Raw genomic sequence first — 22,028 nt, 5'->3', positions numbered from 1 at the left:
TGTGTTGGCACAAAGGGACTGCTGGTACCCGGGGGAAGGACGCAGCTCCCAAATCCTTTCCCTTGAGCAGCTCCACAGCCTCCGTGTTAGAAACCCCTGGGTCACCTCTCGGCAGGTAGTGGTGACAAATGTTTGTTTGTGTAAAGTCAAAACGGGGAAATCCAACATCGGCTGGACCCCGTGAGCTGATTTCTACTGCGTATCCATCCGTGCTGTGCTCTGTAACGGGTCACACGTGCTGCCCGGACTGCTGCCTGCCCTCTCCTTCGTGGGAAGGCGGCTGCCTTAGTTGGCATCCTTTCCTCATTGATCCATCCAATCTCCTTGCAACCTAATCCTGAGTTCAGGTGGAGAACACCTGGCTTGCTCGGTCCTTTCCAACCAGTGCTTGCTGCTCCGGCCCCAAAAGATCAGTGGAAGCAGCTGCTGTCATCCCCTGCTCTGCAGAGGGATTAAAACCTGGGGATGAAGGCACTCACGTGGCTGGCCTCAGGCTCTTCTGTTTGCACGAGCGAAGGAAAGGAAGGTCAGGGTGGTGATTAAAGCGATCCGTGCAGAGCTCTCCCAAGACTTTGTTTCTTCCTTGGTGGACATTTAGGATTCTTGACTTGCTTGTTACAGTCTGGTGGCATGAATTGTACCGGGGACTTGCCCAGGTTGCTCCATGGTATGGCTCCTTGAGCGAGCAGAGGCCAGGAGGATGGGGAAGGCGATGCTGGCAATCTTGTGGCAGGGCTTCACACCAGCCTTTGGAGTTCACGGGGCTGTTGATCACGTGCAAGGCAGTGCTTTTTCTGTCTTAAACTAAACTGCTAAAAAGCAAGAGCCTCAAGGAGCCCGCAGGGACATGTCCCTGCTGTGAACCAGCCTTTAATCCTTCCGTCAGGTGCAAGCGGAGTCCTTCTCTCTCCTCGCTCTGCATGATGGCCTCCTCCCCATTGGCTTCCTTTTTCAAAACGTGATGTGGTGCAGCTCCTGGTGCTGTCTGCTCCTTACCTTTCCCTTATCCCCGTGGTTCCTGCCTCCCAGGCGGAGGTCATTCCTCCACCGAGGCTGCACCCGCATGGCAGGAGGTGAGGACCGAGGGCTGCCGGCTCTGTCGGGCGCTGCTGCGAGCTGGAGCACTCAGCTCTGAGTGTAGGCAGGGCTCGCTTGGGGTCCCGTTGAGCTTCCACTGCTCTTCCCAGCAGCACTGAAAGAAACCAGGCTGTTTTTTTCAGAGCTGAGGTTTGCTGCAGAGCACAGGGAAGGCGGGTATTTGAACGTCTGGTACGTTAATGTCGTGCGTTTCAGGAAAAGCTTGCCTCAGCTTCCCAGGCTAGTGCAAACCAGTCTGTTATCTCCCTGGGCTTATCTTTCCAGGAAAAAAGTTTTAATCTTTGATAGATTTGAAGCAAAGTGAATGAGGTTGGAGGCTGCTGGAGGAGCTGAGGCAGCCAAGAGGTGCTTTGGGAAAGCTCTCTCTGGCCCTCCCAAGTCCTCCTGCTTGGCCGGGCAGCAGATACGTCCTGGCCACAATGGGCTAATTGCACTGCTGACATACAGAATTTCACGAAGAAGCTGGCCTGGGCTGAAACAGCGATGCCAACTGAGGGTATTCTGGCTGCTTTGGAAATTTGCTTTGTCACCGAGCGATTAGCACGGGTGCAGAAAGTTAAGGGGGAATCGCCTCCTAAGTCCTGATAGCGTTGGCTTTGGGGAGGTGCTTCTCTGAAACGGTGCAGTTTGGGTGTCATCCTATTTTTTCTGTTGTGAGGACCAGTCCTGCAGTCTGAGGGTACCAAACAGGTGCCTGTTAGTCTCTAAGACAAAGCTTGAAACCCTAATTTTCAAGTTTATGGTTACTCCGGGAGAGATGGTTTGGGTGGTGGCATCCTGACCAAACCGTGCCTAATTACAGCAAGCCTTCAGGTGATTTCTTTGTTTTAATTCTTAACTGCAGAGGTAATTTTTGCCACTTCCTGCTATACAAAGTAAGTGCTTTAGTTAATAATGGCTGTAATTAAGGGCTTGGAAGCCTTTCTGTGCTCCCTTTTTCCCATGACTTGTGTTTGCGCTCCCCGAAGCAGCGATGGTGCAAGCACCCCATGGTGAAAAAACACCTGCTTTGAGGGGCTCCCGGGCTGCCCCAGCTTCAGGGCTGGTTCTGCCTCATCCCTGGGGCCCTGAGCTCCCTGTGGTGGCTGGAAAAGGAAAAAAAAAAGCAGAAAGGCAACGAGTCGGGGCTGAAGGGATCAGCAGGAGGCAGGGCGCTGCCAGCAGCTCCCCCTGGAGCGCCACTGTTTGCTCCCAGAGAGTTACCTGGGCTGGCAAATCGAGGCAGGCAAGGCTGCCTTTGTCCTTCAGTTGTGTGCAGAAAGGTGGTTTTTTTGTCTTAACTCCATGGCCACGTTTTCCTACAGGTGCTTTGTCAGTTTGGGAAGCTGGGCTGAGCACAAGCGTGCCCATTGCGGCTCTGTGGTAGTCACATAAAGGCTGCTGCTTGTGCCATTTGTGTTCTGCAGAGGTGGGACAGGGTTGTCCCTGGTGTTCCTGTCTTTCTGGCCCGTAGATACCATGTGCAGCTTCTAATGTCTCCTAGCAGTTGTGTCAAATGGAAATCAGTTGGTGATACGGTAGTTCCTACGAGCTTATATTGTTCTGCGTGGTAAACGCAGCTGTGAACTGACGCGCCTTTTTTTTTTTTCTCCTTTCAGCCAGACAACGAAATCTCTTCAGACTGCAACCACGTAAGTACTCTTTTGTTTTATTCAGCCTTTCACTGCAGCATTCACAGCTCACGTTCCCTGTTTGGCACAGGGCTTGCAGAAGGCCTTGGTCAGGACACCCCTGAGTCGTTGGCCAACGGAGGAAGAGCACGTGGCGACTTCTGTAGCCCAGTATAGCCAGCATGGTCTTACTGGAGACTGCAGGAAGGAACATCGAGTGCTCCACACACTGTATTTCCGTGTCGGAGGAGGACAGCAGACGTCTTTCCCAATTTATTTCCCAATTTACGCTTGGGGGGTGGTTCCCGTGAGTTGCTGGGAGCAATACGCTGTGCTCCTTCTGGGAGAGATGTGAGCGGTGCTGAATTTAAACTCTCAGCTTCAGCTGTCGAAGCCTTCTGTATTGCTTTCACAGCTGCTAAATTCTTAGACTTGCTTGGGAAATGCCATCAGGGTGTGATATTTAGAGGCAGTTTGAACCACTTGGCTAGTTTTAGAGCAGATTCCCTTGCAGCACTGTGTTTAACACTGAGCAAACTGTTAGCCAGTTTTCAGACTATCAAGCTGACTCTTCAAATCCCAAGACTACAGGGAAAAAGGAAAAAAAAAAAAAAAAGGTCAGAGCTAAGATTGGCATTACATTTCCTTTGGCTTCTCTCCTTGGCCTTCTGTTACAGCACACGGTATCGGGATCCTTGATTTTTTTAGCCATGGACACGAACAGACAAACACGTTCATCAGCAGTGGTCTTTGCTTCAGGTGCTTCAGAAGCTGTATTTAGGTTTATTATTGGAAGATAAATGCCAGGAGCAAGAGCCAGCCGTGCTGTACAAGCTGGCATTTCCAGTTGTTTCTAATTTAACCCTTAGCCCTGTGCCGCCCGACTTTGTGGCAGCTGTAACTCTGTGTTGTGTGGGTGAAGGGCACATCAGGCTTCTGGTTTTAGGTCTTATTTTGGAGAGAGAGAAAAGTTCAGTGTTAAAATGTGTACCTGGCGCTTAACCCATATGCCAGCAGAAATCCACGGTGAAAAAATGGAAAACCAGGCCACAGAGACGCAGTCTTGCTTCAGTTTTCTTTGCCTCTCTGCAGCCTTCTGGTCATCTCCTGGGAAAACATTGCCGAGCTCCAAAATCTGGGTTGTCAAGCCACAAGCATAACCTCCCTTCCGCCTGTGGGATGTTTTCCTTGGGCAATTCTGAAGCGAGATGCCCTCCAGAGCCTGAGGTTGCAAGCGCAGAGTGCCTTTGGATGCTGTTGCCCCTTATTTTTGCCCTTCTGGTCCTGGCTGGGAGGCACGCACCGCTCTTTGCAAGGGCGGGCTGCCTGCTAGTTCACTTCTCTCTGTTAAACCTCTATGTTTACAACTTACACCCTCCAAAATAGGCTAGAATCGTGTTATTTTATATATATATTTTTTAACTTTTCACAACTTCAGAGCCGTGAGGGGAGGTGTGGAAGATGGTGCGTTTCTAGTTCTTTGTGTTTGCACCCTCGTGGCGGCGATGCGAAGCTGCCTGCCCCGTGTCTCTGCATGTTTCTGTCTTTTCTCTGTGTACAACGCTTTTCAAAATAGGAGTTTGACCAAACTATTTAGCATTTTAATTCTTGCCGTGAAGGCAGAGCGTTTAAAATTAATTTTTAAAAACTGTTTAATCTTTATGTTAATTGAAAATGTTTGAATGTAACGAGTTCCTAGAGAAAACCAGATGAGCTAACAGAGCTGCTCTTGGGCAACCTCTCTGCAATTAATTTGCTGAGGTTTTGCTGCCTTTTATTTTCACTTTGTGGTGCCTGAGGAGGAGACCTGGGGTGTGTGTGTGTGTCTGCAGAGTGGAACTTGCCCAAGATTGATTCCTGCGGGATGACCCAATGCATCCAGGCTTCTGCATGAGCTAATCTCTGGCTCCTAGCAGAAGAGTCATCCTCCCTGAGCCGTCTTGCAGAGCAACCTGCAATGTATGAAATGGCTCAGCAGGAGAGAACCTATAGGGCTGCACTGTGTCTGCCTCCAAAAAGCTGCCTGGGTGCAGCCCCTGGCAGAGGGAAGTGAATACAGGACTAAATGCACCGTCCCCTTCCTTTTTTGCTAGGCTTTTTAGCTTTTTCTACATGAAATCTGCTCGTATCGAGGACTTTGTTTCTGGTAAAGCATTTGTGTCAGGCAGATGAGCCACGGCACAGAAAGTGGTGGGCTAAAGATTGCTAAATATGCAGCAGGTGGCAAGCTACAGCTTTCATTGTGTGATCCCTTCTGGTTATGAAAATATCTTCATTAAATGTATTTCCTTGTAATGAGTCAGCTCATGACCTTATAGGGAGATTTCTAGCAGTCTGAATGTGTCCAAGATAAAACTCTTGAGGAAATGAAAGACAGAAGTTGTTGTCAAGGAGACTTTGCACTGATGGCTGTGCTGTGGAAGGATGAAGGTACCAGTGTGGGGTGTCGATGTTTGCTGCTTTTCTGAAGCGAAACAGCAATTCCTCATTATCCACGGGAAGCTCTTAAACCTTCATTTTGTCCTTTTTTTCCCCTCTCTAGCTCCTGTGGAACTACAAGCTGAACCTGACTACAGATCCGAAGTTCGAATCCGTGGCCAGAGAAGTCTGCAAGTCCACTATTGCAGAGGTAAGCCCAGAGAGGCACGGCTGCTCTTGTGGCACTAAGATTTTTCTTGCCTCCTTGTGACGGAAAATCAGTGTGCCAGCAGCGTTTTGGGTAAGCTCTTGTCTTATGTGCCAGATTCCTGGGTGTAATTCATGCAGCCTTCTTGCTGAAAAAGCCTGTGACCTTAGTGGTGCCGGGCAAAGGTACCAAAAAATGGAAGAAATGATGGGCTGATGCCCCTGTCAGCAAGTGCTCAACAGCCGTAGCAGGGTTGGTGTATTAAGGGTTCTGCTGAACTTTTAGAGCAAGGCTAGTTTTGATTCTGGCTGGCTAGCAAAAGGGATAGACAAATTGACGTCAAATCATGAATCAACATATTTTTTTCTTCTAAGCTCGAAGCTAAATACTCCAGGGACTCTCTGTTAGGAACTCCCTATTTTTAGAGTGCACGAGGAGCTGGTGCTCTGTCTCCAGCATCAGAACACCTCAGCCCAGCTTTGAAGACCTGATCACGTCTTTCCTTGTGCTCATTTTAGAGCTCCTGTGGCTGTGCTCTCAGCCTCACAGGGGAGCTGATGGGGCAAGAATCATGCTGCCTGGCATGATTTTTAAACTTGCCTTTTTAAAGGTTCAGTTCACTCTAGGTGCTGGCTCCTTTGTGGTTCCCCAGGTCCTCACGTGTTTGATGGAACTGTGTTGGGATCAACTACGCTGTTCCCTTTTCTTTACAAAATTTTCAGCTGATTTAAGAAGAACATGCATAGATCTGAGAAACTGAGGGTGTCAACAGCAGCACGGCCCCAAAAGTTCAGGAATTAGTGGGGTAGATAGGGATGTGCCACTGCTGTTTCCTCGTGGCTGACTATGGCCCATTTCTCCTTCTGTTAGCACCAGCTGAGTTGTGGTAAGAATAGCATGAGTGATAAAGCATTTAGAATAAGGAAGGGTCAAGGAAAACAGCCAACACGGAAGGCTGGAGTATTGAACAGTGGAAGGAGAACGGCTTGCATGGAAGCTTTATGTTGTGTTTGGAGTTTGGTAGCTCCCAAAATCAGGCACTGCCTGTTGGATCCTGCTTTTTGCAGCCACAGGAAAGATTTTTCCCTCCCTGTTTCATGTCATGAGACTACTGCAGAATTTTTACAACCGAGGCATTCTTGAAAATGCTCTTTTAACAGTCTGTGTAATTACCACTTCTGTACAGTGACAGCCTGGCACTGTAAATGGTGCCCTCTAAATCTGGGATACGTTATCTAAAAGCAGCGGGAGCAGCACAGAACTTCAGCTGTGTGTTAACCAGTGGAGTTCTGCTTAAATTGTGGTGAATGATGGCATGAATTGCAGGTATTTTACCTTCGAGTGCTTTTTATTGAAAGGAAAAAGAAAGGCTGGATAAGTATCAATCTTGTTTGATCTTCTGACACCTGATTCTGAGGCAGGTGCATAAACCATGCCGCTAATTTATGACAGAATTTCTACAGAAGTTGAACATACAGCGGGCAGTGTGCTGTTAACATGCTGCCTAGCAGTATTTGTCTTTAGCTGATGCTACTAAGTAGGTGTTCTCTTGTTGTGGGACTGAGCTTGGAGTCTTAGTATTGCTTCGTATCAAGAACAAAAGACTACCAGAAGAGCAATTCCTAGTAAAAAGTCATTTGGGTATTGATGACGATCCCAACTGGGTACATTCTGGAAATCCCACCTTAAATTTTATCAGCTAATCATAGATTTGATGCGAATGCCAACTTTTTCCTTAACTGTTGCAATGCTATGAGCTTGGGCCTTAGTTTAAATCCAGAATTACAACTGGTTGCCTTAGAAGTGGTGAGGCAATAACGCAACCGCTTGGCCTACCATGCAGCTCTGGGGCTGTTTCCAAAGCTGGGCTCTTGGCACACGACACCCTGAGATTAAATACGAAATGCTCTACCAGTCTACACCTGCCTTCAAATAATCTTTTTTTTAAAATGGTGCATGTTTTAGCTGTTACATGGAAAAAATGGCCTCATAAAGTGAGGTGGAGGCAGACCTGTTTCATTCATTGCATCTGACCCATCTGAGTCTGTCACAGGATGCCCTGGATTAATTCTTCTTTGAATTAGTGTCTTCCTAGAAATGTGTCTCTATTAAGATTTGCAGTGTGAAGATTCCAACGTGGTGTTGGAGAGCTGAGGAAACGGCTCGCTGCACCTCTTAGCGCTGCCCCTGCCAGGTATCAGAGCCTGCTGGTGTTTGGGTTGCTGTCAGAGCTCCTTTGGGACCGACGAGCCCTCCAGCATCTGCACAGGAGCAAATCCTTGCAATCAAGTCAACCCACGTACCTATTGCTTGACAAATGCTTGTGGCTGGACTTCAGCATCTCACTGTCAAGCGTGCTGTCCTCGTGGCTTCAATTTCCAGCATTCCCCTTAATGGGATGCCAGCACTGGGCACATATTTCAGTGTGGACATCCCAGGGCTGAGAGGTCTGTAATTTGGGTCTTCTCCTGATCCCAGCCCTCCTCGGGGAGCAGTCGCAGCTGACGAGCAGCCTCCTTCTCCCCTGTCTTTGCAAAGTCCCTGCCAAAACCTCCTGCATCTCTTACTTCTGGAGGTGATGTTCCTGCCTCGCTGCCTGCTTCCCCGAGCAGGGCAGGCTGTGATTTAATTTGGGGACCTGTCTGCTCACATATGCTGCCCTCCGATCCCCGCGCAGCTTTCAGCTTCTGTTAGCGCTGATTTTTTTTTATTTTTATTTTTTCAGACCGCTCTGTAAAATGGTTTACTGCCAACAGTCGGTTCCTGCAAGCCTGATAAAAACGAAATTGAGAATTTTCCTGTACAGTAATATTTTCAGCTTGCAGCGAGTTATAAACAGTTCGATAAATATTGTGTTGGCTTTTGAATCATTCTCACTTCTAGCCAAACTGCTATATTGTGTGAGGTCAGGTGGTTAATGGGGGTCCGAGCGTGATTTAGTGATGCTGTAATATGCTCCGTTTTCTAAATAAAGGTTCTCAAACTATAATTTCTCCTACAAATGCACATGATTTCAGGGGTTCAATGTGATTATTATGAAAGATGATTATTGAGCAAGAGGGCTTACAATCCTCAAGGTCACTGCGTTTTCTTTCTCCAGATACTGGCACAAATGAGGCATTTTTCACTTCTGAGGAATTTTCAAGTGTTCTGACTTGCTGAAAATCGACCCAAAGCCGAGAGAGTTTCTTTGCCAGCAGGTTTTGAAACTGTGGATGCACGTTTCTTTGAGGATACTTCTAAAAAACCAAACAAAAGGTTAAAATCAGTAGCTGCAGCCCCACTGTACTGATACTCTTCTTTTCTTTTAACAGATCAAGGAGTGTGCAGATGAACCCGTTGGTAAAGGCTTCCTGGTGTCGTGTTTGGTGGATCACAGAGGCAACATCACTGAGTACCAGTGCCATCAGTACATCACTAAAATGACAGCCATTATCTTCAGCGATTATCGGCTGATCTGTGGCTTCATGGACGACTGCAAGGCTGACATCAATCTCCTGAAATGTGGCAGCATTCGACCCGGAGAAAAGGTATCCAGAGAACATGGAGATTGTCGATGGGGTTGTAAAAGCGATTCGCTTAAGGAAAATGATGTGGATTCTGCACCCGTGTTATTGTCTTACTTGCAACTGAGAAAATCCGTGGCGTATTTAATCCATCTGCAAAGGATGTCCTGATTCTGCAGAGTTCCTTTTTAATAAATAGGCATTTATTGCTCTGAGGAGCTGCTGTTCCCAGAGACGACTTTCATTTGTCTTCCCTTCACCTGCTGTACCCCAGGTGAGGCGGTAGGCAGCTGGCTTTTGGATTGCTCTCTGTCAGGCCTGACTCGATATGATGAAACCAGGCACTAGATTTAAGCACGCCTATTGCTAGACTCATTGCACTGTCTTGTCGATGCTGTTGCAGGAAAGTTATCAAGGTAACGCACCCTGTGCTAACCTGTAAGATGTGCAGTGACAGAGGGGTTCAAGAGCTTCTATTTGTTCGCTTTTTCTTTTCCGTGTCCACCCCAAAAGAAGAGTTTGAAGGGTACTTACACCTAGCATCACAGATCAGTAGCACTGATCTAATACTGTGCTGGTTTTCCTAAATAAATCAGGGCCAAATGAGACTTGAGTGGAAGTTGATGCAGAGAACAGTTTGTGGTTATTAGATGTGAGTTTATTTTCATTGCCCTGCCTTTCCTTCCCTACTTCAGTAAGGCAAATGCAGGCAGCACTTATGTGGTGCTGCATGAACGAGGGCCTTTCTTGATTTATTTTTGATTTATTAAGTTTTATTTTTAGGAATAAAGTTAAAATTAGCCTTTCAACTTTTTACAGTGCTCTCTAAATTATAGTTCTTCCGTTTTTAGGAATTAGGCTGTTAAATAGGCTATTAATGAGGAGGTGAAAAAATGTAATAAATATGCTTTTGTTTAAAAAAAAAAAAACCAACACAACTGGATGCTAAGCTATCTTGTCATAGTGAGTCTTTCTTGTTTGAGATGTTTGTTGCTCTAAGCAGCTTTGCATCCATGGGGTGTTGAATTGAGGTCCTGCTGTATGTTCCAAAGACCCAGCTGAGCAGCACAAAGCACAGGAATACTTGTTTTCAGCACAGTCCTCGTTTTCAGGAATAAAAGCAGCCGTAGAAGTGGGAGGAACTTGCAGGCACCGTGGATTCAGACTGGAGAAGGCTTTCTCCATAAAGTAGCATCTACCTTTTCCTCTCGTGAGTCTCTTCAGCCCCCATGAGAAGGTGCTTCTGACAGTCCCTGGGGGTTGGAAGACTTTCTGGGAGTCCTGGCTGCCAGGTCTGCCTGCTACCTGTGGCGTCACTGAGTTAAAATGAGTTAAAACCAAAATAGTTATGCTAGCATGGAAGGGACCTAGGTGATGATGGGGACCTCAGCGTGGATTTCACGCAGGTGAGCCGTGTCTGCCCGTGCTGGCAGGTTTGTTAACACGGGGGTTACTTCTGCAGCCCGTGTCCCTTTTCTGGTCCGTGCCTGCCACTCGGGGCAGCAACAGCAGCAGGCACGGATGGCAAAGTGAGTCCATGACCGGCTCTTTGTGGGGGCTGGCGCAGTTTGAGCACGTTCCTTGCTTTTTTGGTGCCCAACCCAGGATATTTTGCCGCGGTTCAGGAAAGCGTGGCAGCCTGTCGGATGATTTCCTTTGTTGTGCTGTCATCATCGGCACTTAGAGCAGTTGGAGTGTTTTGTACTGCTATGGGAACAGCTATAAATGGCTGTGCAAGCGTTTCTTTTGTTGGTGTTCTGTGCTGTCCCATTTCTGCTGTGGAGAAATCGCATCTCATTTACTCCCATCAGATGCTGGTTGGGGTTTTGTTTCCGTGCTGCAGCTTCTGAGAGTTGCCTGGAGAGAAATAGTCGTTAGCCTTTTGTGTGGCTGAACATAGCTGCGAATTTAATAAATGGGATCTGGACACCTGAGGAGAAAGATGAGGGAAGAGATGCGTCTCGTTTTTATGGAGATAAGCGCTGCTAGACCGCTAACTGCACCCACATCAGGCTGCCCATGGGCTGCAGTATTACCTGTGACAGCTTCATCATCGTAGCTGGGGTAAACGGGCTGCTTTAACTGTAAAAGGCTCCTCGATAGGTATTCTTGCAGCTGTTCCGCTAGCTAACCATCTTCCTTTTCTATCCTTTATTTTAGCTTTTTATTTCCTAATTGAGTTCTGTTCCCGCTGCTTTTGTTGTTTGTGATGTAGTGCTTTCTGTGCTTTCTCCTCCACGTTTTCTTGTTGGCTTTCTGTTCTCTAAGAGCCGAGAAGTGCAGCCTGGAAGTCTCAGTCTGAATGTAGAATTCATTTTGCAGGACGTAGAAGAAAGGTTGTACAAGTGTCACTTGAAAGCATTAAGTTTCGTAGCGTGCCTGGATTGTGTTTTTTTTTTTTTTTCCCCCCCCAGTTCCTGGAGAAATGTTTAGGAGCAGATTGGGTCACCTTCCCAGTTGGCTGTTGTGCTTTATGTGGAATGTGGTCTCCTGGCATTTAAAGCCTGCTTTGTCTTTGTGTGATAGGAATCTAATTTGAAATTGAAATCAGGAATTGTAACTGAGCTCTTCTTCTCGAGCTGCCTGTCAGAACGAGCTCGCTGCTTTCCCACTCCCAGTAATTCAGGGGCTTGGAGCAAATTAATGGCAGCGTGGAGCTGCCCTGGTGCTAATTCAGGTTTCGCCAGGATGTCCAGGCTGGAGCTGATTATTGCCTGTAATTAAGGGGACAGAAGTGTACATCTGTTGTAGCAGTTTGCCAGGTAATAGTATTTTTCAGATTCCTGAAATAGACCCACAAAGAGACCAGTGTGGATGCTCTCGCGCTGTCCCTGCTTCCACAGGAGTACTGGACGATCACTGAAGTCCAGTAATTTCAGTCTTACTCACACGGAATGCTACTAAGACACTGCTATCAGCTGAAGTGCTGGGACACACCTCATCACAATCAATCCCTGCCATCCTGGCACCCAACCCAGCCCCACGGGGGAGCTTTGACAGATCTGCTGGGCTCAGAGGCTGCTGGTTTCCCAGGGCTGCCCCGGGCTGTTCGGAGCACGGTGCTGTGCAGATAAGGCAGGTTGTGTTTTCCCTCATGTGTGCCGCTTGTTGTACTCTTATCTGCTCGCTTTCCGAGGTCATCTCTGCGAGTGTGCAGCTGGAGCAGCTGAGCTCAACGGGTGCCAGGTCCCAGGCAGAATAAAGTCTGTGCGGGGGAGCTGCCGAAAATGAGGAAAAATAAACAGGGATTGCAAAGCCTAAACTATTTTTGTGGGGAGGGACTCGGGATAGAAAAAGAGTAGCAAGAAACGAGGTGTTTAAAATTCTGTCTTTCCCCCAAGACATACGCCCAGGGGTTGAATTTTGGTCAGCAGCATTAAAGTCTCTCAAAGCGTTGTGCTGAAGTGAGGTTTGCTCAGGCACATTTAGAACTTAGTTTCATTTTTCTGTGGCTTCGAGTGCCATAGGACAATATCGAGAAGTTGTTCGTACCCTTTGTGGTCTAAATATATCGTTTCCTAAAATGACGCGGAGTTTTGAGACTCCCCATCCTAGATAATTATCTTGTATGTTTAACGGATCTCTGCAACTTTCGGGTGAAATTCTTTAAGAACGATAGCGATGAGGCAACAGCTCCAAGAAATGTGCAAGTTTTTTTTTAGATTTGATCTCTTGCATTTCGCTATTGTGCTGGAGAAGTGAAGCCTAGACTCTGTCAGTCTCTGCAGCAATTCTGGGGAGTCCTGACTTGGGGAAAAAGCTCAGAGGTCTTCAGCTGTAAGGTGGAGGATTTTTGGAGACAGGGTGTTGGAGAGAGGAACAGCTTTCTGGGGGCACAGTCTTTAATTACAGGCTAATATTTGCTGTATTTAAGACTTGAAAAGGTGGGAGAAGTTAGAATGCACTTCAGTAAGGCAACAAGTGTACACCCGAGTGGGATTTCTGTATGCCTTTTTGATGCATGGCACAGATACGATGAGCTGGTGGCCTTTCACCTTGCCAGGAGCTCGTGTTCTGTGCTTAGTGATGCTCGGCTGGGCTGGGCATTTAAGCATTTACCTTAATTAAGCTTTGAAAACTCAGGTTGCTCCTTTCAGCCGGTAGTAATTGAGCTGACATTGCTCCAAATCACATCCTCCGAGCCCTGCCCGTGTTCCTCCCTCGGCCAGCAGCGCGGTGCCTTCGCGTGACGAAGTAGCCAGGACCTGCACGAGGTGACTTACCTTGGGGCTGCCTCTCGAAGGAGCACGGTGGCCGAAATTCAGCACAAGAGCTGACCTGTACGTGGGTCTGACTTCACTCTGGTGTGGTTGAAACCTGCTCTTGTACAGCGCAGCAGCACGGGGTAGGTGATATACCCTAGCACTGCAAGCTGATGTACCCAGATGTGAAAATGGTTTGCAAAGCGGTGCGGTGAATTTGTTACAACACGCTGTGTCCTTGGAACACAGCAGTAAACACCCAGTGTCCTGCATCCATAAATCAGTGTCTTCTCGCTGGTTAAAATGGGTTTAATTTCACGTTGGCCACGCTGGAAGAAACCTGGCAACTTCTGCCCCTCCAGAAGAGCGTTTGCTCTTGCCAGCTCCTGTCTGTAATCACTGCTTCGGGCTGACCACGAGGATTTGGGGAACGGAGTTTGTGTTTGGCGTGGTTACGGGTAAATGGCAAGTTCAAGTCATGCGGTGAACGTGCTCCTCTAACTGGCATCGCTCGGGTTGCTGTTGGGGTCAGCCCTAAAACGGCTGGTGGTATAGAATTAATTTCCTCAAAGGTGCTGATTCCTGGCCAGCGTGAGCAGTTTGCCAGCTCCCACTGCAGGGAAAAACCAAACAAATGGAGGGGGCTGGGGAGTGTGGTTTTGGGGTTTTCTGCTTTTTAGGAAGGGAACTGCTTTTAGCCCTCTGAACCTGACGGTGCAGCCGGGTGTTGCTTCATGACTTCAACGGGCTGATTCCGCCTGTGCTCCCAGCGGGGCAGAATTAAAACGGGAATCGAAGGAGGAGGAATGGCAGAACAAAGTTTTGGGAGGGTTGCTTGGCTTTGAGTAGTCAGGGTCACGTTTTAAGGATGCGGGTCCCTTGCTGGTGCTCACCGACGTGGCAGCGTGAGCTGGAAAGCTGGCCCTGAGCAGTCACTGCGGTGCCAGCTTCGGTGGCTCGGTTGTATGCAGACGTTCAGACCTCGTTGTACCCTCTGCCTGCCCGACATGAGCTTAGGGGCAATGTCCTCTCATGGCAGGGAGGCGTGAGTTAGGGAACTGGAGGTACAGCAGGTTGTCTTTGCAGGAAAAACATGCAGAAGCCTTGAGATCTATTCCAGAAGCGTTCTTGTTTTTTGAGGAACTGGACCCATGGGGATATCAGGGGGGTGTGGATCCCCTCCTAAACACACAAAAAACGTAGGAAGGGACAAGGAGCCTTCATCAGCCTCGTGCTGCCTCTTCCCTGCTCTGTTACAGAGCGTGGGCTCTGTTTATTTTGTGGACTTTGGTCGTGGACCCACGTTGTCTTTGGGCTCCCTCGGGCTTGCTGGACAGTGGACTTGGGGTACGGTGTTGGGCCAGAGCTGCTTTTTTGTCCAAGACTTCACCTACCACTGAACACTTTGAATTTTTTAATTCCTTTTTTTTTTTTTTTTTTTGGAGGCCTTAGCACCGAGAACCCTGCGTTTGGCCAAAGTTTCCTTGTGGCCCTTTTAGTGTTGCTCCTGATCAACCCCCGATGCGAGGGCTTGCCTTGGCATGGAGAAACACTGCTTTATCTCCCCCCAGGATGTTGTTAGCATGATGCTGGCACTTGCTGTTGCCATGGCAAGAGAGAGCCGCGTGGGCAGAGAGGTGATTTGGCTGCCTTGGTGAACTGCTCCGGGTGGTGGCAATCCCATTAAGTCCCACCGAACCAAACCCAGAGCCCAGCAAGGGGGAATGGCATGGTGACCATCAGGATGGAGATATATGAAGTGTGTGGACAGGGCAGGCACCGACAGCTGCCTCTCTGGATGTAAATGTCATTAATTCTGAGCTCTGCGTGTAGGTGGTTTGTTTCTTGCTTCATTTCTGCGGTGCTAATCCAGCGTCACGGGTCACTGGGCTGTGCAAATGCCTGGGTTACAGATTCTCTCTTGCTCTTGCCGTGCAGGATGCCCACTCGCAAGGGGAGGTGGTGGCGTGCCTGGAGAAAGGCCTGGTGAAGGAGGCGGAGGAGACCGATCCCCGGGTGCAGGTGTCCGATCAGTGCAAGAAGGCCATTCTTCGGGTGGCCGAGCTCTCCTCCGATGACTTCCACCTGGACCGGCACCTCTACTTCGCCTGCCGGGACGACAGAGAGAGATTTTGTGAAAACGTGAGTAGTTTCCTCCAGCCTTCGGTAAAAATAAATAAAAAAAAGGAATGCATTGGGAATGGGAGTGAAATGTTAGCGCGGAGCCTGAGCAAGATCGTGTAACGCTGAAAACAGGCACCTTGTAGCTGTCATTTTGCAATAAATCTGGTATTGAGTTCACTTGCCCAACAAACAAGCATTATTTTTAGTGGGTTAATGGGCTGAGCGGGCATCGGGGGGTGTGCAGGGGAGTGGAGCCTCTTGAATGGGGAGGAAGCAGCAGAGGTGAGTGGTGCTCAGTCAGAGTTAGCTTTTGTCTCCCGACGGGCTGCTTGCTAAAAGGGGGTTGAATGCGATCAGATTTTAGAAAAAAATAGCACTGAAGCCATCACTGTCACTTAAAATATTAACTTTAACATCTTTCAAGGTTATAAAAGAAATCCCTTGCGGCGTAGTTTAGCCTGCCCGTGAAGCATTAACTGCCCCATCTCTAACGGTAAATATTGCTGTTCTGCTTCACAGACGCAGGCTGGGGAAGGCCGAGTTTACAAGTGCCTCTTTAATCACAAGTTTGAGGAATCAATGAGTGAGAAGGTAGGTGTCTGTCTCAGGGAGACACGTCCTTAACGCAGAAACCATCGGGTCCTTCGTCAGCCCAGGCTCCTCCGTTGTTCCTCGCCCGTGCTGGGGAAAATCCATCACCTCCGTGGTCCGATAACAGCTGCTCGAGCAGAGCCTTTGCTTTGATACGCTTGTGTTCCCAGCTCCATGCTGATAGCTTGGATTAATTGCGTTCGAGTTCCAGCCTTTAAAGTTGAAGGATTTAAAGAAATCAAAGCTTTTGGGAGGGTAATTGGGGAAGGGAAGCTCGGAGCTGAAGTGGGAGCGCTGTGATTTAAGTGCTGAAAGTGGAAGCTGCCACGTGGTGGGTATGAGCCTTGGTAAACGCTCTCATAACGTGCACGTCAGAAACAAAATGACCAAATGTCTTGGCATGGGAAGCTGTCTATTTTATTTTGTTTTCAAGGCTTTCGGAGGCTGACTACAAAGTAGGGAAGTGCGTGGGAAAGAGGCACAGCTGAGTTAGGGAAGTTTTCCTTGTGCTAATCCTGAGGATGTGCTCTGCAACAACACCAACAAAGTTGTTCGGGAAAGTCAGTCCTGAACGCAGTTTGTGTGCAGCTGTGTCAGCGTAGGTGTTTGAGGGAGGCAGCAGTGCCTTCAGTGATTTCTGCAGCAGCAGCATTTTGGGGATTAAAAGGAATTACATCAACTGAAGGGATACCAAGATGGGAATCTGTAAGGCCTTCTTCGGAGCAGCTCTGCTGAAGAAGCCCAGTGCAGAGGCCGGGGGTGATCAGACTCTTTTCCTTAAACACATTAGCCATCTGCAAGCTTACTTCCAATTAACAAATCCAAAGCTGAGGGGAGTAATCCCCGAGGGCTTGAAAGGTTTCGTTCTGTACAGACAGGTTACCAAACCGGGCTGCTCTTTTTGCTTAGCCCCTCTTGGGTTGTGCAGAGGCTGTTTTTGCGGGGTCTCTTCCACCCTAAGCTGCCTGGCTTTGTAAGGCCTGGCTATAGGGCGTCGAGAGGTCAGGCAGAGCTGCAGCAGATGGCTTGGCAGGGAGGGAGCTGGGTGCTCTGAGGGCCCAGTTTGCCGAGCAGCAGGGGCACAAAATCTGCTCTCGCTCTTGTGGCTGCCAGGGTGGGACAGGCGAAGTCGTTGGTGTTGTGGGAGCTTAAAGGGTTGTTCTCGCAGCTCCTGGGCTCAGGTCTGGGCACAGCACATCCTTGTGAGTCCCACCGCTTGTGGGAAAATGAGAAGAAATTCCTGGCTGTTGTCTGATGGCACAAATCCCCAGAGCCTGCTGCTGTGTAAATGTGACTGGGAAAAGTTGCTGCTTGAGGGCATGGGGTGAGCGTGTACCAGAGCTGGGATAAATGTCAGCGCCTGATCTCAGTTACTGCCGTGAGTCATGCTCCCAGCCAGCGCCTTTCACAGACAGCGGGATGAATGTGCAGTTTGAAGCAGGGATCCCTGAAAAGAGAGCCTTTAAAACCCTCGGCCTGTCGACCTGTGTGGGTTGTTAACCGCCCAGCTTCTGTGAGCAGAGCCAGATTTAACTGCAGTCCAGCTTAACCGCGTGAATTTTAGAGCTTTAGTCTTTTAAAAACCCAGCCTGAAGCCTAGGCAGCAGCATCCAGCTCTCTGCTGTGCCACGTGGAGGCTAATCCAGTTACCCTGTCCCCTGCAGTGCCGTGACGCGCTGACCACACGCCAGAAGCTGATTGCCCAGGACTACAAAGTCAGTTACTCACTGGCCAAGTCCTGCAAGAGTGACCTGAAGAAGTACCGCTGCAACGTGGAGAACCTTCCCCGCTCCCGGGAGGCCAGGCTGTCCTACCTCCTGATGTGCCTGGAGTCGGCCGTGCACAGAGGTGAGTGGAGCTGACCCGAGAGATGCCACTTGTGGGGTGTTGATGTTAAAAGTTTTCTCTTGGACGTTGAACGAGCAGCTTCAGCACCTATTTGTGGTCACCTCCTCCAAGTAACCTCCCATCGTCTGTTCCAAAGGCAGGTTTCCTCATTGCGACGCTTTCCTTGGCAGTGTTTTTGAGGATGAGGATAGCTGAGTAAGCCTCTGACGCTGGCTTTTATTGCCTAGGCAAGAAGTTTAAAATGCAAAATGGCAAATCCCACTTGGACTGATGTGTAATTGCAAATCCTTCTATTCACTATGGACTCAAACAGCTCTTTTTTTTCCCCTCCTGTGCAGTAAGCATTAACTATGGTGCTAGTTTAAAACACAACGGGCATCTTGTTTATCACCACTCGGGGAAAGACAGGGCTCAGTCCCATGCCTCCACTTAATCCTGTGCCTCTTGTAAGTAATGTCTCTTCCTCTACAGTTATGTAGGTTGGGTAAATGCCTTAATTTCTATACCCCTTCCCTAGTTTATGCTGCATTGAAGGCTGGTAAGTGTAAGAACATCCTTTATACACTTAAGACATCTCCAGCTTATGCTAACTTAACACCAGTGACTGTCCCAAAGGCAATATAGGCCCCCCTGTACAGCGAGACCTCGTTGAAGGTTCTCCATGAAGTTGCCATAACGTGTAAAAATGGCATGTTTTAATCCTCTGCATCTGCACCGGAGAACTGTTTGTGTTTCCCCTGGCGTGCAGCTGGTGGTTTATGATTCAGCGGCATGGCTGCGTGCTGCAGTGCCTCTGGCACAGGAGGGGAAGGCGAAGGCTGCTGTACCTCTGCAAGCAGCCTGCATTCACGAGTTTGAATAGCTCGTCCTTTCTGATTGATGTGGAAATGATGTGTGCTGTTTGCAGAAGAGTTTTCTTCCTCACCCTGCAGTAGGGCAGGTGTTTTGCTGATTTACAGAAAACTTCTGTTCAGTTACTGACTTGAGCTTCCACAGCAGAACAGGCTTTGGTGTGGCTCAGGCATGAAGCACAGCCCTGGAGGAACACTTGTTGTTCCTCACACTCCCAAGTATTTGCCCAAAAATGCCTGGGAGCCCCTGCGGTGGGGTAGGGCCTCCGTTAGTGGGGAGCTGTGCCCGTGTGAACAGAGCATGGTGGGAGGCTAGGGAAGAGAAAAAAGCCATCACATTCCTCTTGATTCCCAAAACAACCTATCTAGATGGGATTGTAGAAGAGCTTACAGTGGATGTAAGCACTTTTAAAGGTGAATTTTGTACCACAGTTGGTTAGCTAGACGCTCAGTATGTTCTCCTGGTAATGTGTCCTATTTTTTTTTTTTTGGCTTCCTGAGCACATATGTGCTGTTGCTCTAGAAAACCTTTCCTCGGAGAAGGCATTTACTGTGCTGTCCAGACAGATTTCTCCCCCAGTTCCGTATCAAGCTGGTAAATTACCAGAGGTGACTTCCATTCCCAGAGTTAAAAGCACACACTGGAGTGTACAGGCGGCAGGTAACCCGTGCAGCAGAGCTGCAGATGCACCGAGCGTTTTCAGCTGCTCTTCAAAAGCAGCTCCTGGACTGTGGGATCCAACATAGTATTGTCCTCATCTTCCCAGAAGTGTTTTTTGTCCACAGAACTGTGATCTTGCAGGTTCAGTGAAATGAAAGGATCCACAGCAATGCTTGGTCTAGTCCCCAGGTGCCTGCCGTGGCACGCTGGTTGCCATCAGGATTTGCTCATCGTGTGGGTGCTGTCCCTGTCCTTCCAGCACCACGGTAGCCCAAAGAATCCAGGTCGAGAAGGGCGCCAGGACTAAATCTCGTCTCCTTCTCTTGGCTTTAGGTCGGCAAGTGAGCAGCGAGTGCCAGGGCGAAATGCTGGACTACCGGCGCATGCTGATGGAGGACTTCTCCCTGAGCCCCGAGATCATCCTCAGCTGCCGGGGGGAGATCGAGCACCACTGCTCCGGTCTGCACCGCAAAGGGCGCACGCTGCACTGCCTGATGAAGGTGGTGCGGGGGGAGAAGGGCAACGTCGGGCTCAACTGCCAGCAGGCGGTAAGGGGGCTTTCCTCACCTCGGGTCCGGGGAGCGGGGCTGCTAAAGCACTCACGGGCAGCAACCTGCCTCTCAACTACCTGTTACCGTGATAAGAAGTGTAACTTTGGGGTTTAGCAGCACATCAGCAGTGCTTCCTTCTCAAAAAATACCACCTGAGTTGCTCTGGGTTTTGTATTTGATCTCCAGCACTTCTCGTGTTGTGGAATTCTGTCCTGGATGTAAGCTGTAGGGAAACCTTATGTTTTAAAACATTCCCTCTCCTTCCCTTTTCCTCCTGTGCCTCTGTTGGTGGAAATGCTCCAAATCTTCTCGAAGAAACTCCCCACTCAGTATTTTTTATTTTTGCTATTTGATCTTGAATGATGGATGTGGAACATCAGGGACAGCGTGCTGCTGTGCATCGTTGTGGTTGCAGCCACTGAACAAATGGTCATTCTTCTCCAAAATTCCTTCTTAAAATGGGCTGATTGTTTTTTTGCCTGTTTTAAAATTTAGTTTAGGCCCAGTTGTGTCCCGTCTGTAGTCTTTTTAAATTGAAAGTGATTATTTAATACTTTTCCCAACTCATTAGTGCTGCTTAACGTGGTGTTAGTTTTCATACCTAATCCTGGTTTTAGTGACCCTTCAGCCCACATGTGTGAGATGAGCCTGGAAAAGTGACACCAATGCAGACAGCAGCTGAGGAGTCCTCCTCCTGCTGATGTAGGAGTCTGGGAGATGGATGCTCTTGACCTCCCACAATATATGGAGCTTCCATAGTCCATTTCCACTGGAAATGTAGTTTAAAGCCTGGGGCCAAAACGTTGCCATTTATGCTATCCTAAATGTTAGCTGCGTGTGTTGTCAAAGAAATGAGTATCTGCTATTTTTTTAAGGCAGAGGACATTTCTGTGATAAAATTTTAAATGTGAACCTAAACTTTCTGCCTCACTCCTTGAGTACCTGCAAATTACCAGGAGTTGGTTCTTGGGAATAACTTCTAGATGATGAAATGCGTGCTCAGGGTAAGTCTTCAGCTGAGGCAGGAAACCTCCCAAAAGTGATACGAGATTTCAGACTTTGGGGGGAAAGTATGCTTGTGGAAATCTAGACGGAGGTTGTTTTTGGTTCCTTTCCCATGAAGCCGCTGCTGCATTTTTGTGCAGTAAGTTTGTGCCACAGCTGGGCTTGGTAACAGCTCCCCGTGATGTGGAATGACCTCTGCTGTGGCCTCTGCAAGAGGCAATGTGAGCAAATTGAATGCTGATGTTACAGAATGCCATTTAATTTTTGTGGGCAAAAGAAAATAGATGATTGCAAGGATAAAAATAAAAATGTCCTGGTACCTGGGGCCTGGCACAGTGCTGTTGTAGAGCTACCTACAACTTCCGAGGTGCCAAATTGTTGGTGGATTTGCTTGTGAGTGGTGCTGGCTGGGTTGGTGTGGCTGTCTGCTGTCACTGCTTTTGTTCCGTTTGGATTTATTGTTCCGTTTTTGGATTTATTGTGTTTGGATTTATTGTGTTGGAACGAGCTCCCTGCTTTTACTTCCTATGGTAACTTTAGAGGGAGGGGAACGTTGTCGGAAAACTGCTTTGGGTCTGTCTCCAGACATTGGTTTTTGTACTTGGAGTGTCCCAGCCTTGTCCTGGTGCCTAATTCATGTCTTTAGGTATTGCTGGTAGTGCCCTGGTCCCTTGGCTAGCCCGGGGCAGTGGGGTTGTCCTGCAGTCCCCCGCTGCAGGTGCTGCATGGCCAGGCTCCTGCCCGCACTATTTGCCAGATGAAATTGGGGTGGGAAGCGTCCAACTTGGACCTGTTTTCTCTTCGACTGACCTGCATCGTTCTGCTTGTCTTGCATTACCAAAGGAGGGTGTTTGCCCGTCTGCCAAGAGCAACTACAAGCCCTCAGATGATTTATAAAAGGTTCCTTGCCCTCAGTGAGGAGATGCGTGCTGTTAGCGTGCTTCTGTGGGCCCTTGCGTTTTGTGATGGGGAAAGAAATCCTCTCAAAGGAGGTAGAACTGGAGCACATCCTGCCACATAAAGCAAGCTCCGTGTTGCTTTGGGGGAGCTAACACCTCGGATTTGCTTTGAAAATAAGTGGCTTTTCTGTTGCTCTGGCCTTTGCGGGTTTTTCTGTTTAGTCCCTTGAGCATGTAAGATGGTAATCCCGGCTAAAAGGGCAGATATCCCTGCTTTCAGTTCCTAATATGGCTAATAAATCGATAATTAACTGAATTTAGCTCCAAGTCAGTTGAAAGTTGAGGATTACGAAGCTTATCCAGCTGCTTTTAGCACCCAGGGTTAGCTGTGGAGGGGAGGAACTTCTGTAAAACCCTCACTCCTGTTAGCGGGGCCAATATTCCCCTCCCTGCAGC

The 22,028-nt window shown here is 48.6% G+C and overlaps 1 protein-coding gene across 1 annotated transcript in view; it reads left to right on the top strand.

The window, feature by feature from the left end:
* GLG1 (golgi glycoprotein 1) overlaps positions 1 to 22,028 on the top strand; it is a gene marked incomplete at its 5' end in the record, with an annotated part of 66,331 nt that overhangs the window by 20,404 nt on the left and 23,899 nt on the right. The window contains 7 exons of the mRNA XM_084533497.1: positions 2,697 to 2,729; positions 5,251 to 5,337; positions 8,649 to 8,864; positions 14,981 to 15,184; positions 15,686 to 15,757; positions 17,422 to 17,605; positions 19,451 to 19,665. Of these exons, the coding sequence (XP_084389623.1) occupies positions 2,697 to 2,729; positions 5,251 to 5,337; positions 8,649 to 8,864; positions 14,981 to 15,184; positions 15,686 to 15,757; positions 17,422 to 17,605; positions 19,451 to 19,665 (1,011 nt within the window). The remainder of the gene's footprint in view (positions 1 to 2,696; positions 2,730 to 5,250; positions 5,338 to 8,648; positions 8,865 to 14,980; positions 15,185 to 15,685; positions 15,758 to 17,421; positions 17,606 to 19,450; positions 19,666 to 22,028) is intronic.

Source organism: Aythya ferina (assembly GCF_964211825.1).
Source record: "Aythya ferina genome assembly, chromosome: 12".
NCBI classification, from domain to species: Eukaryota; Metazoa; Chordata; class Aves; order Anseriformes; family Anatidae; genus Aythya; species Aythya ferina.
The sequence above is the reverse complement of the archived record's forward strand: the minus strand, read 5'-3'. Positions and strand labels throughout refer to the sequence as shown.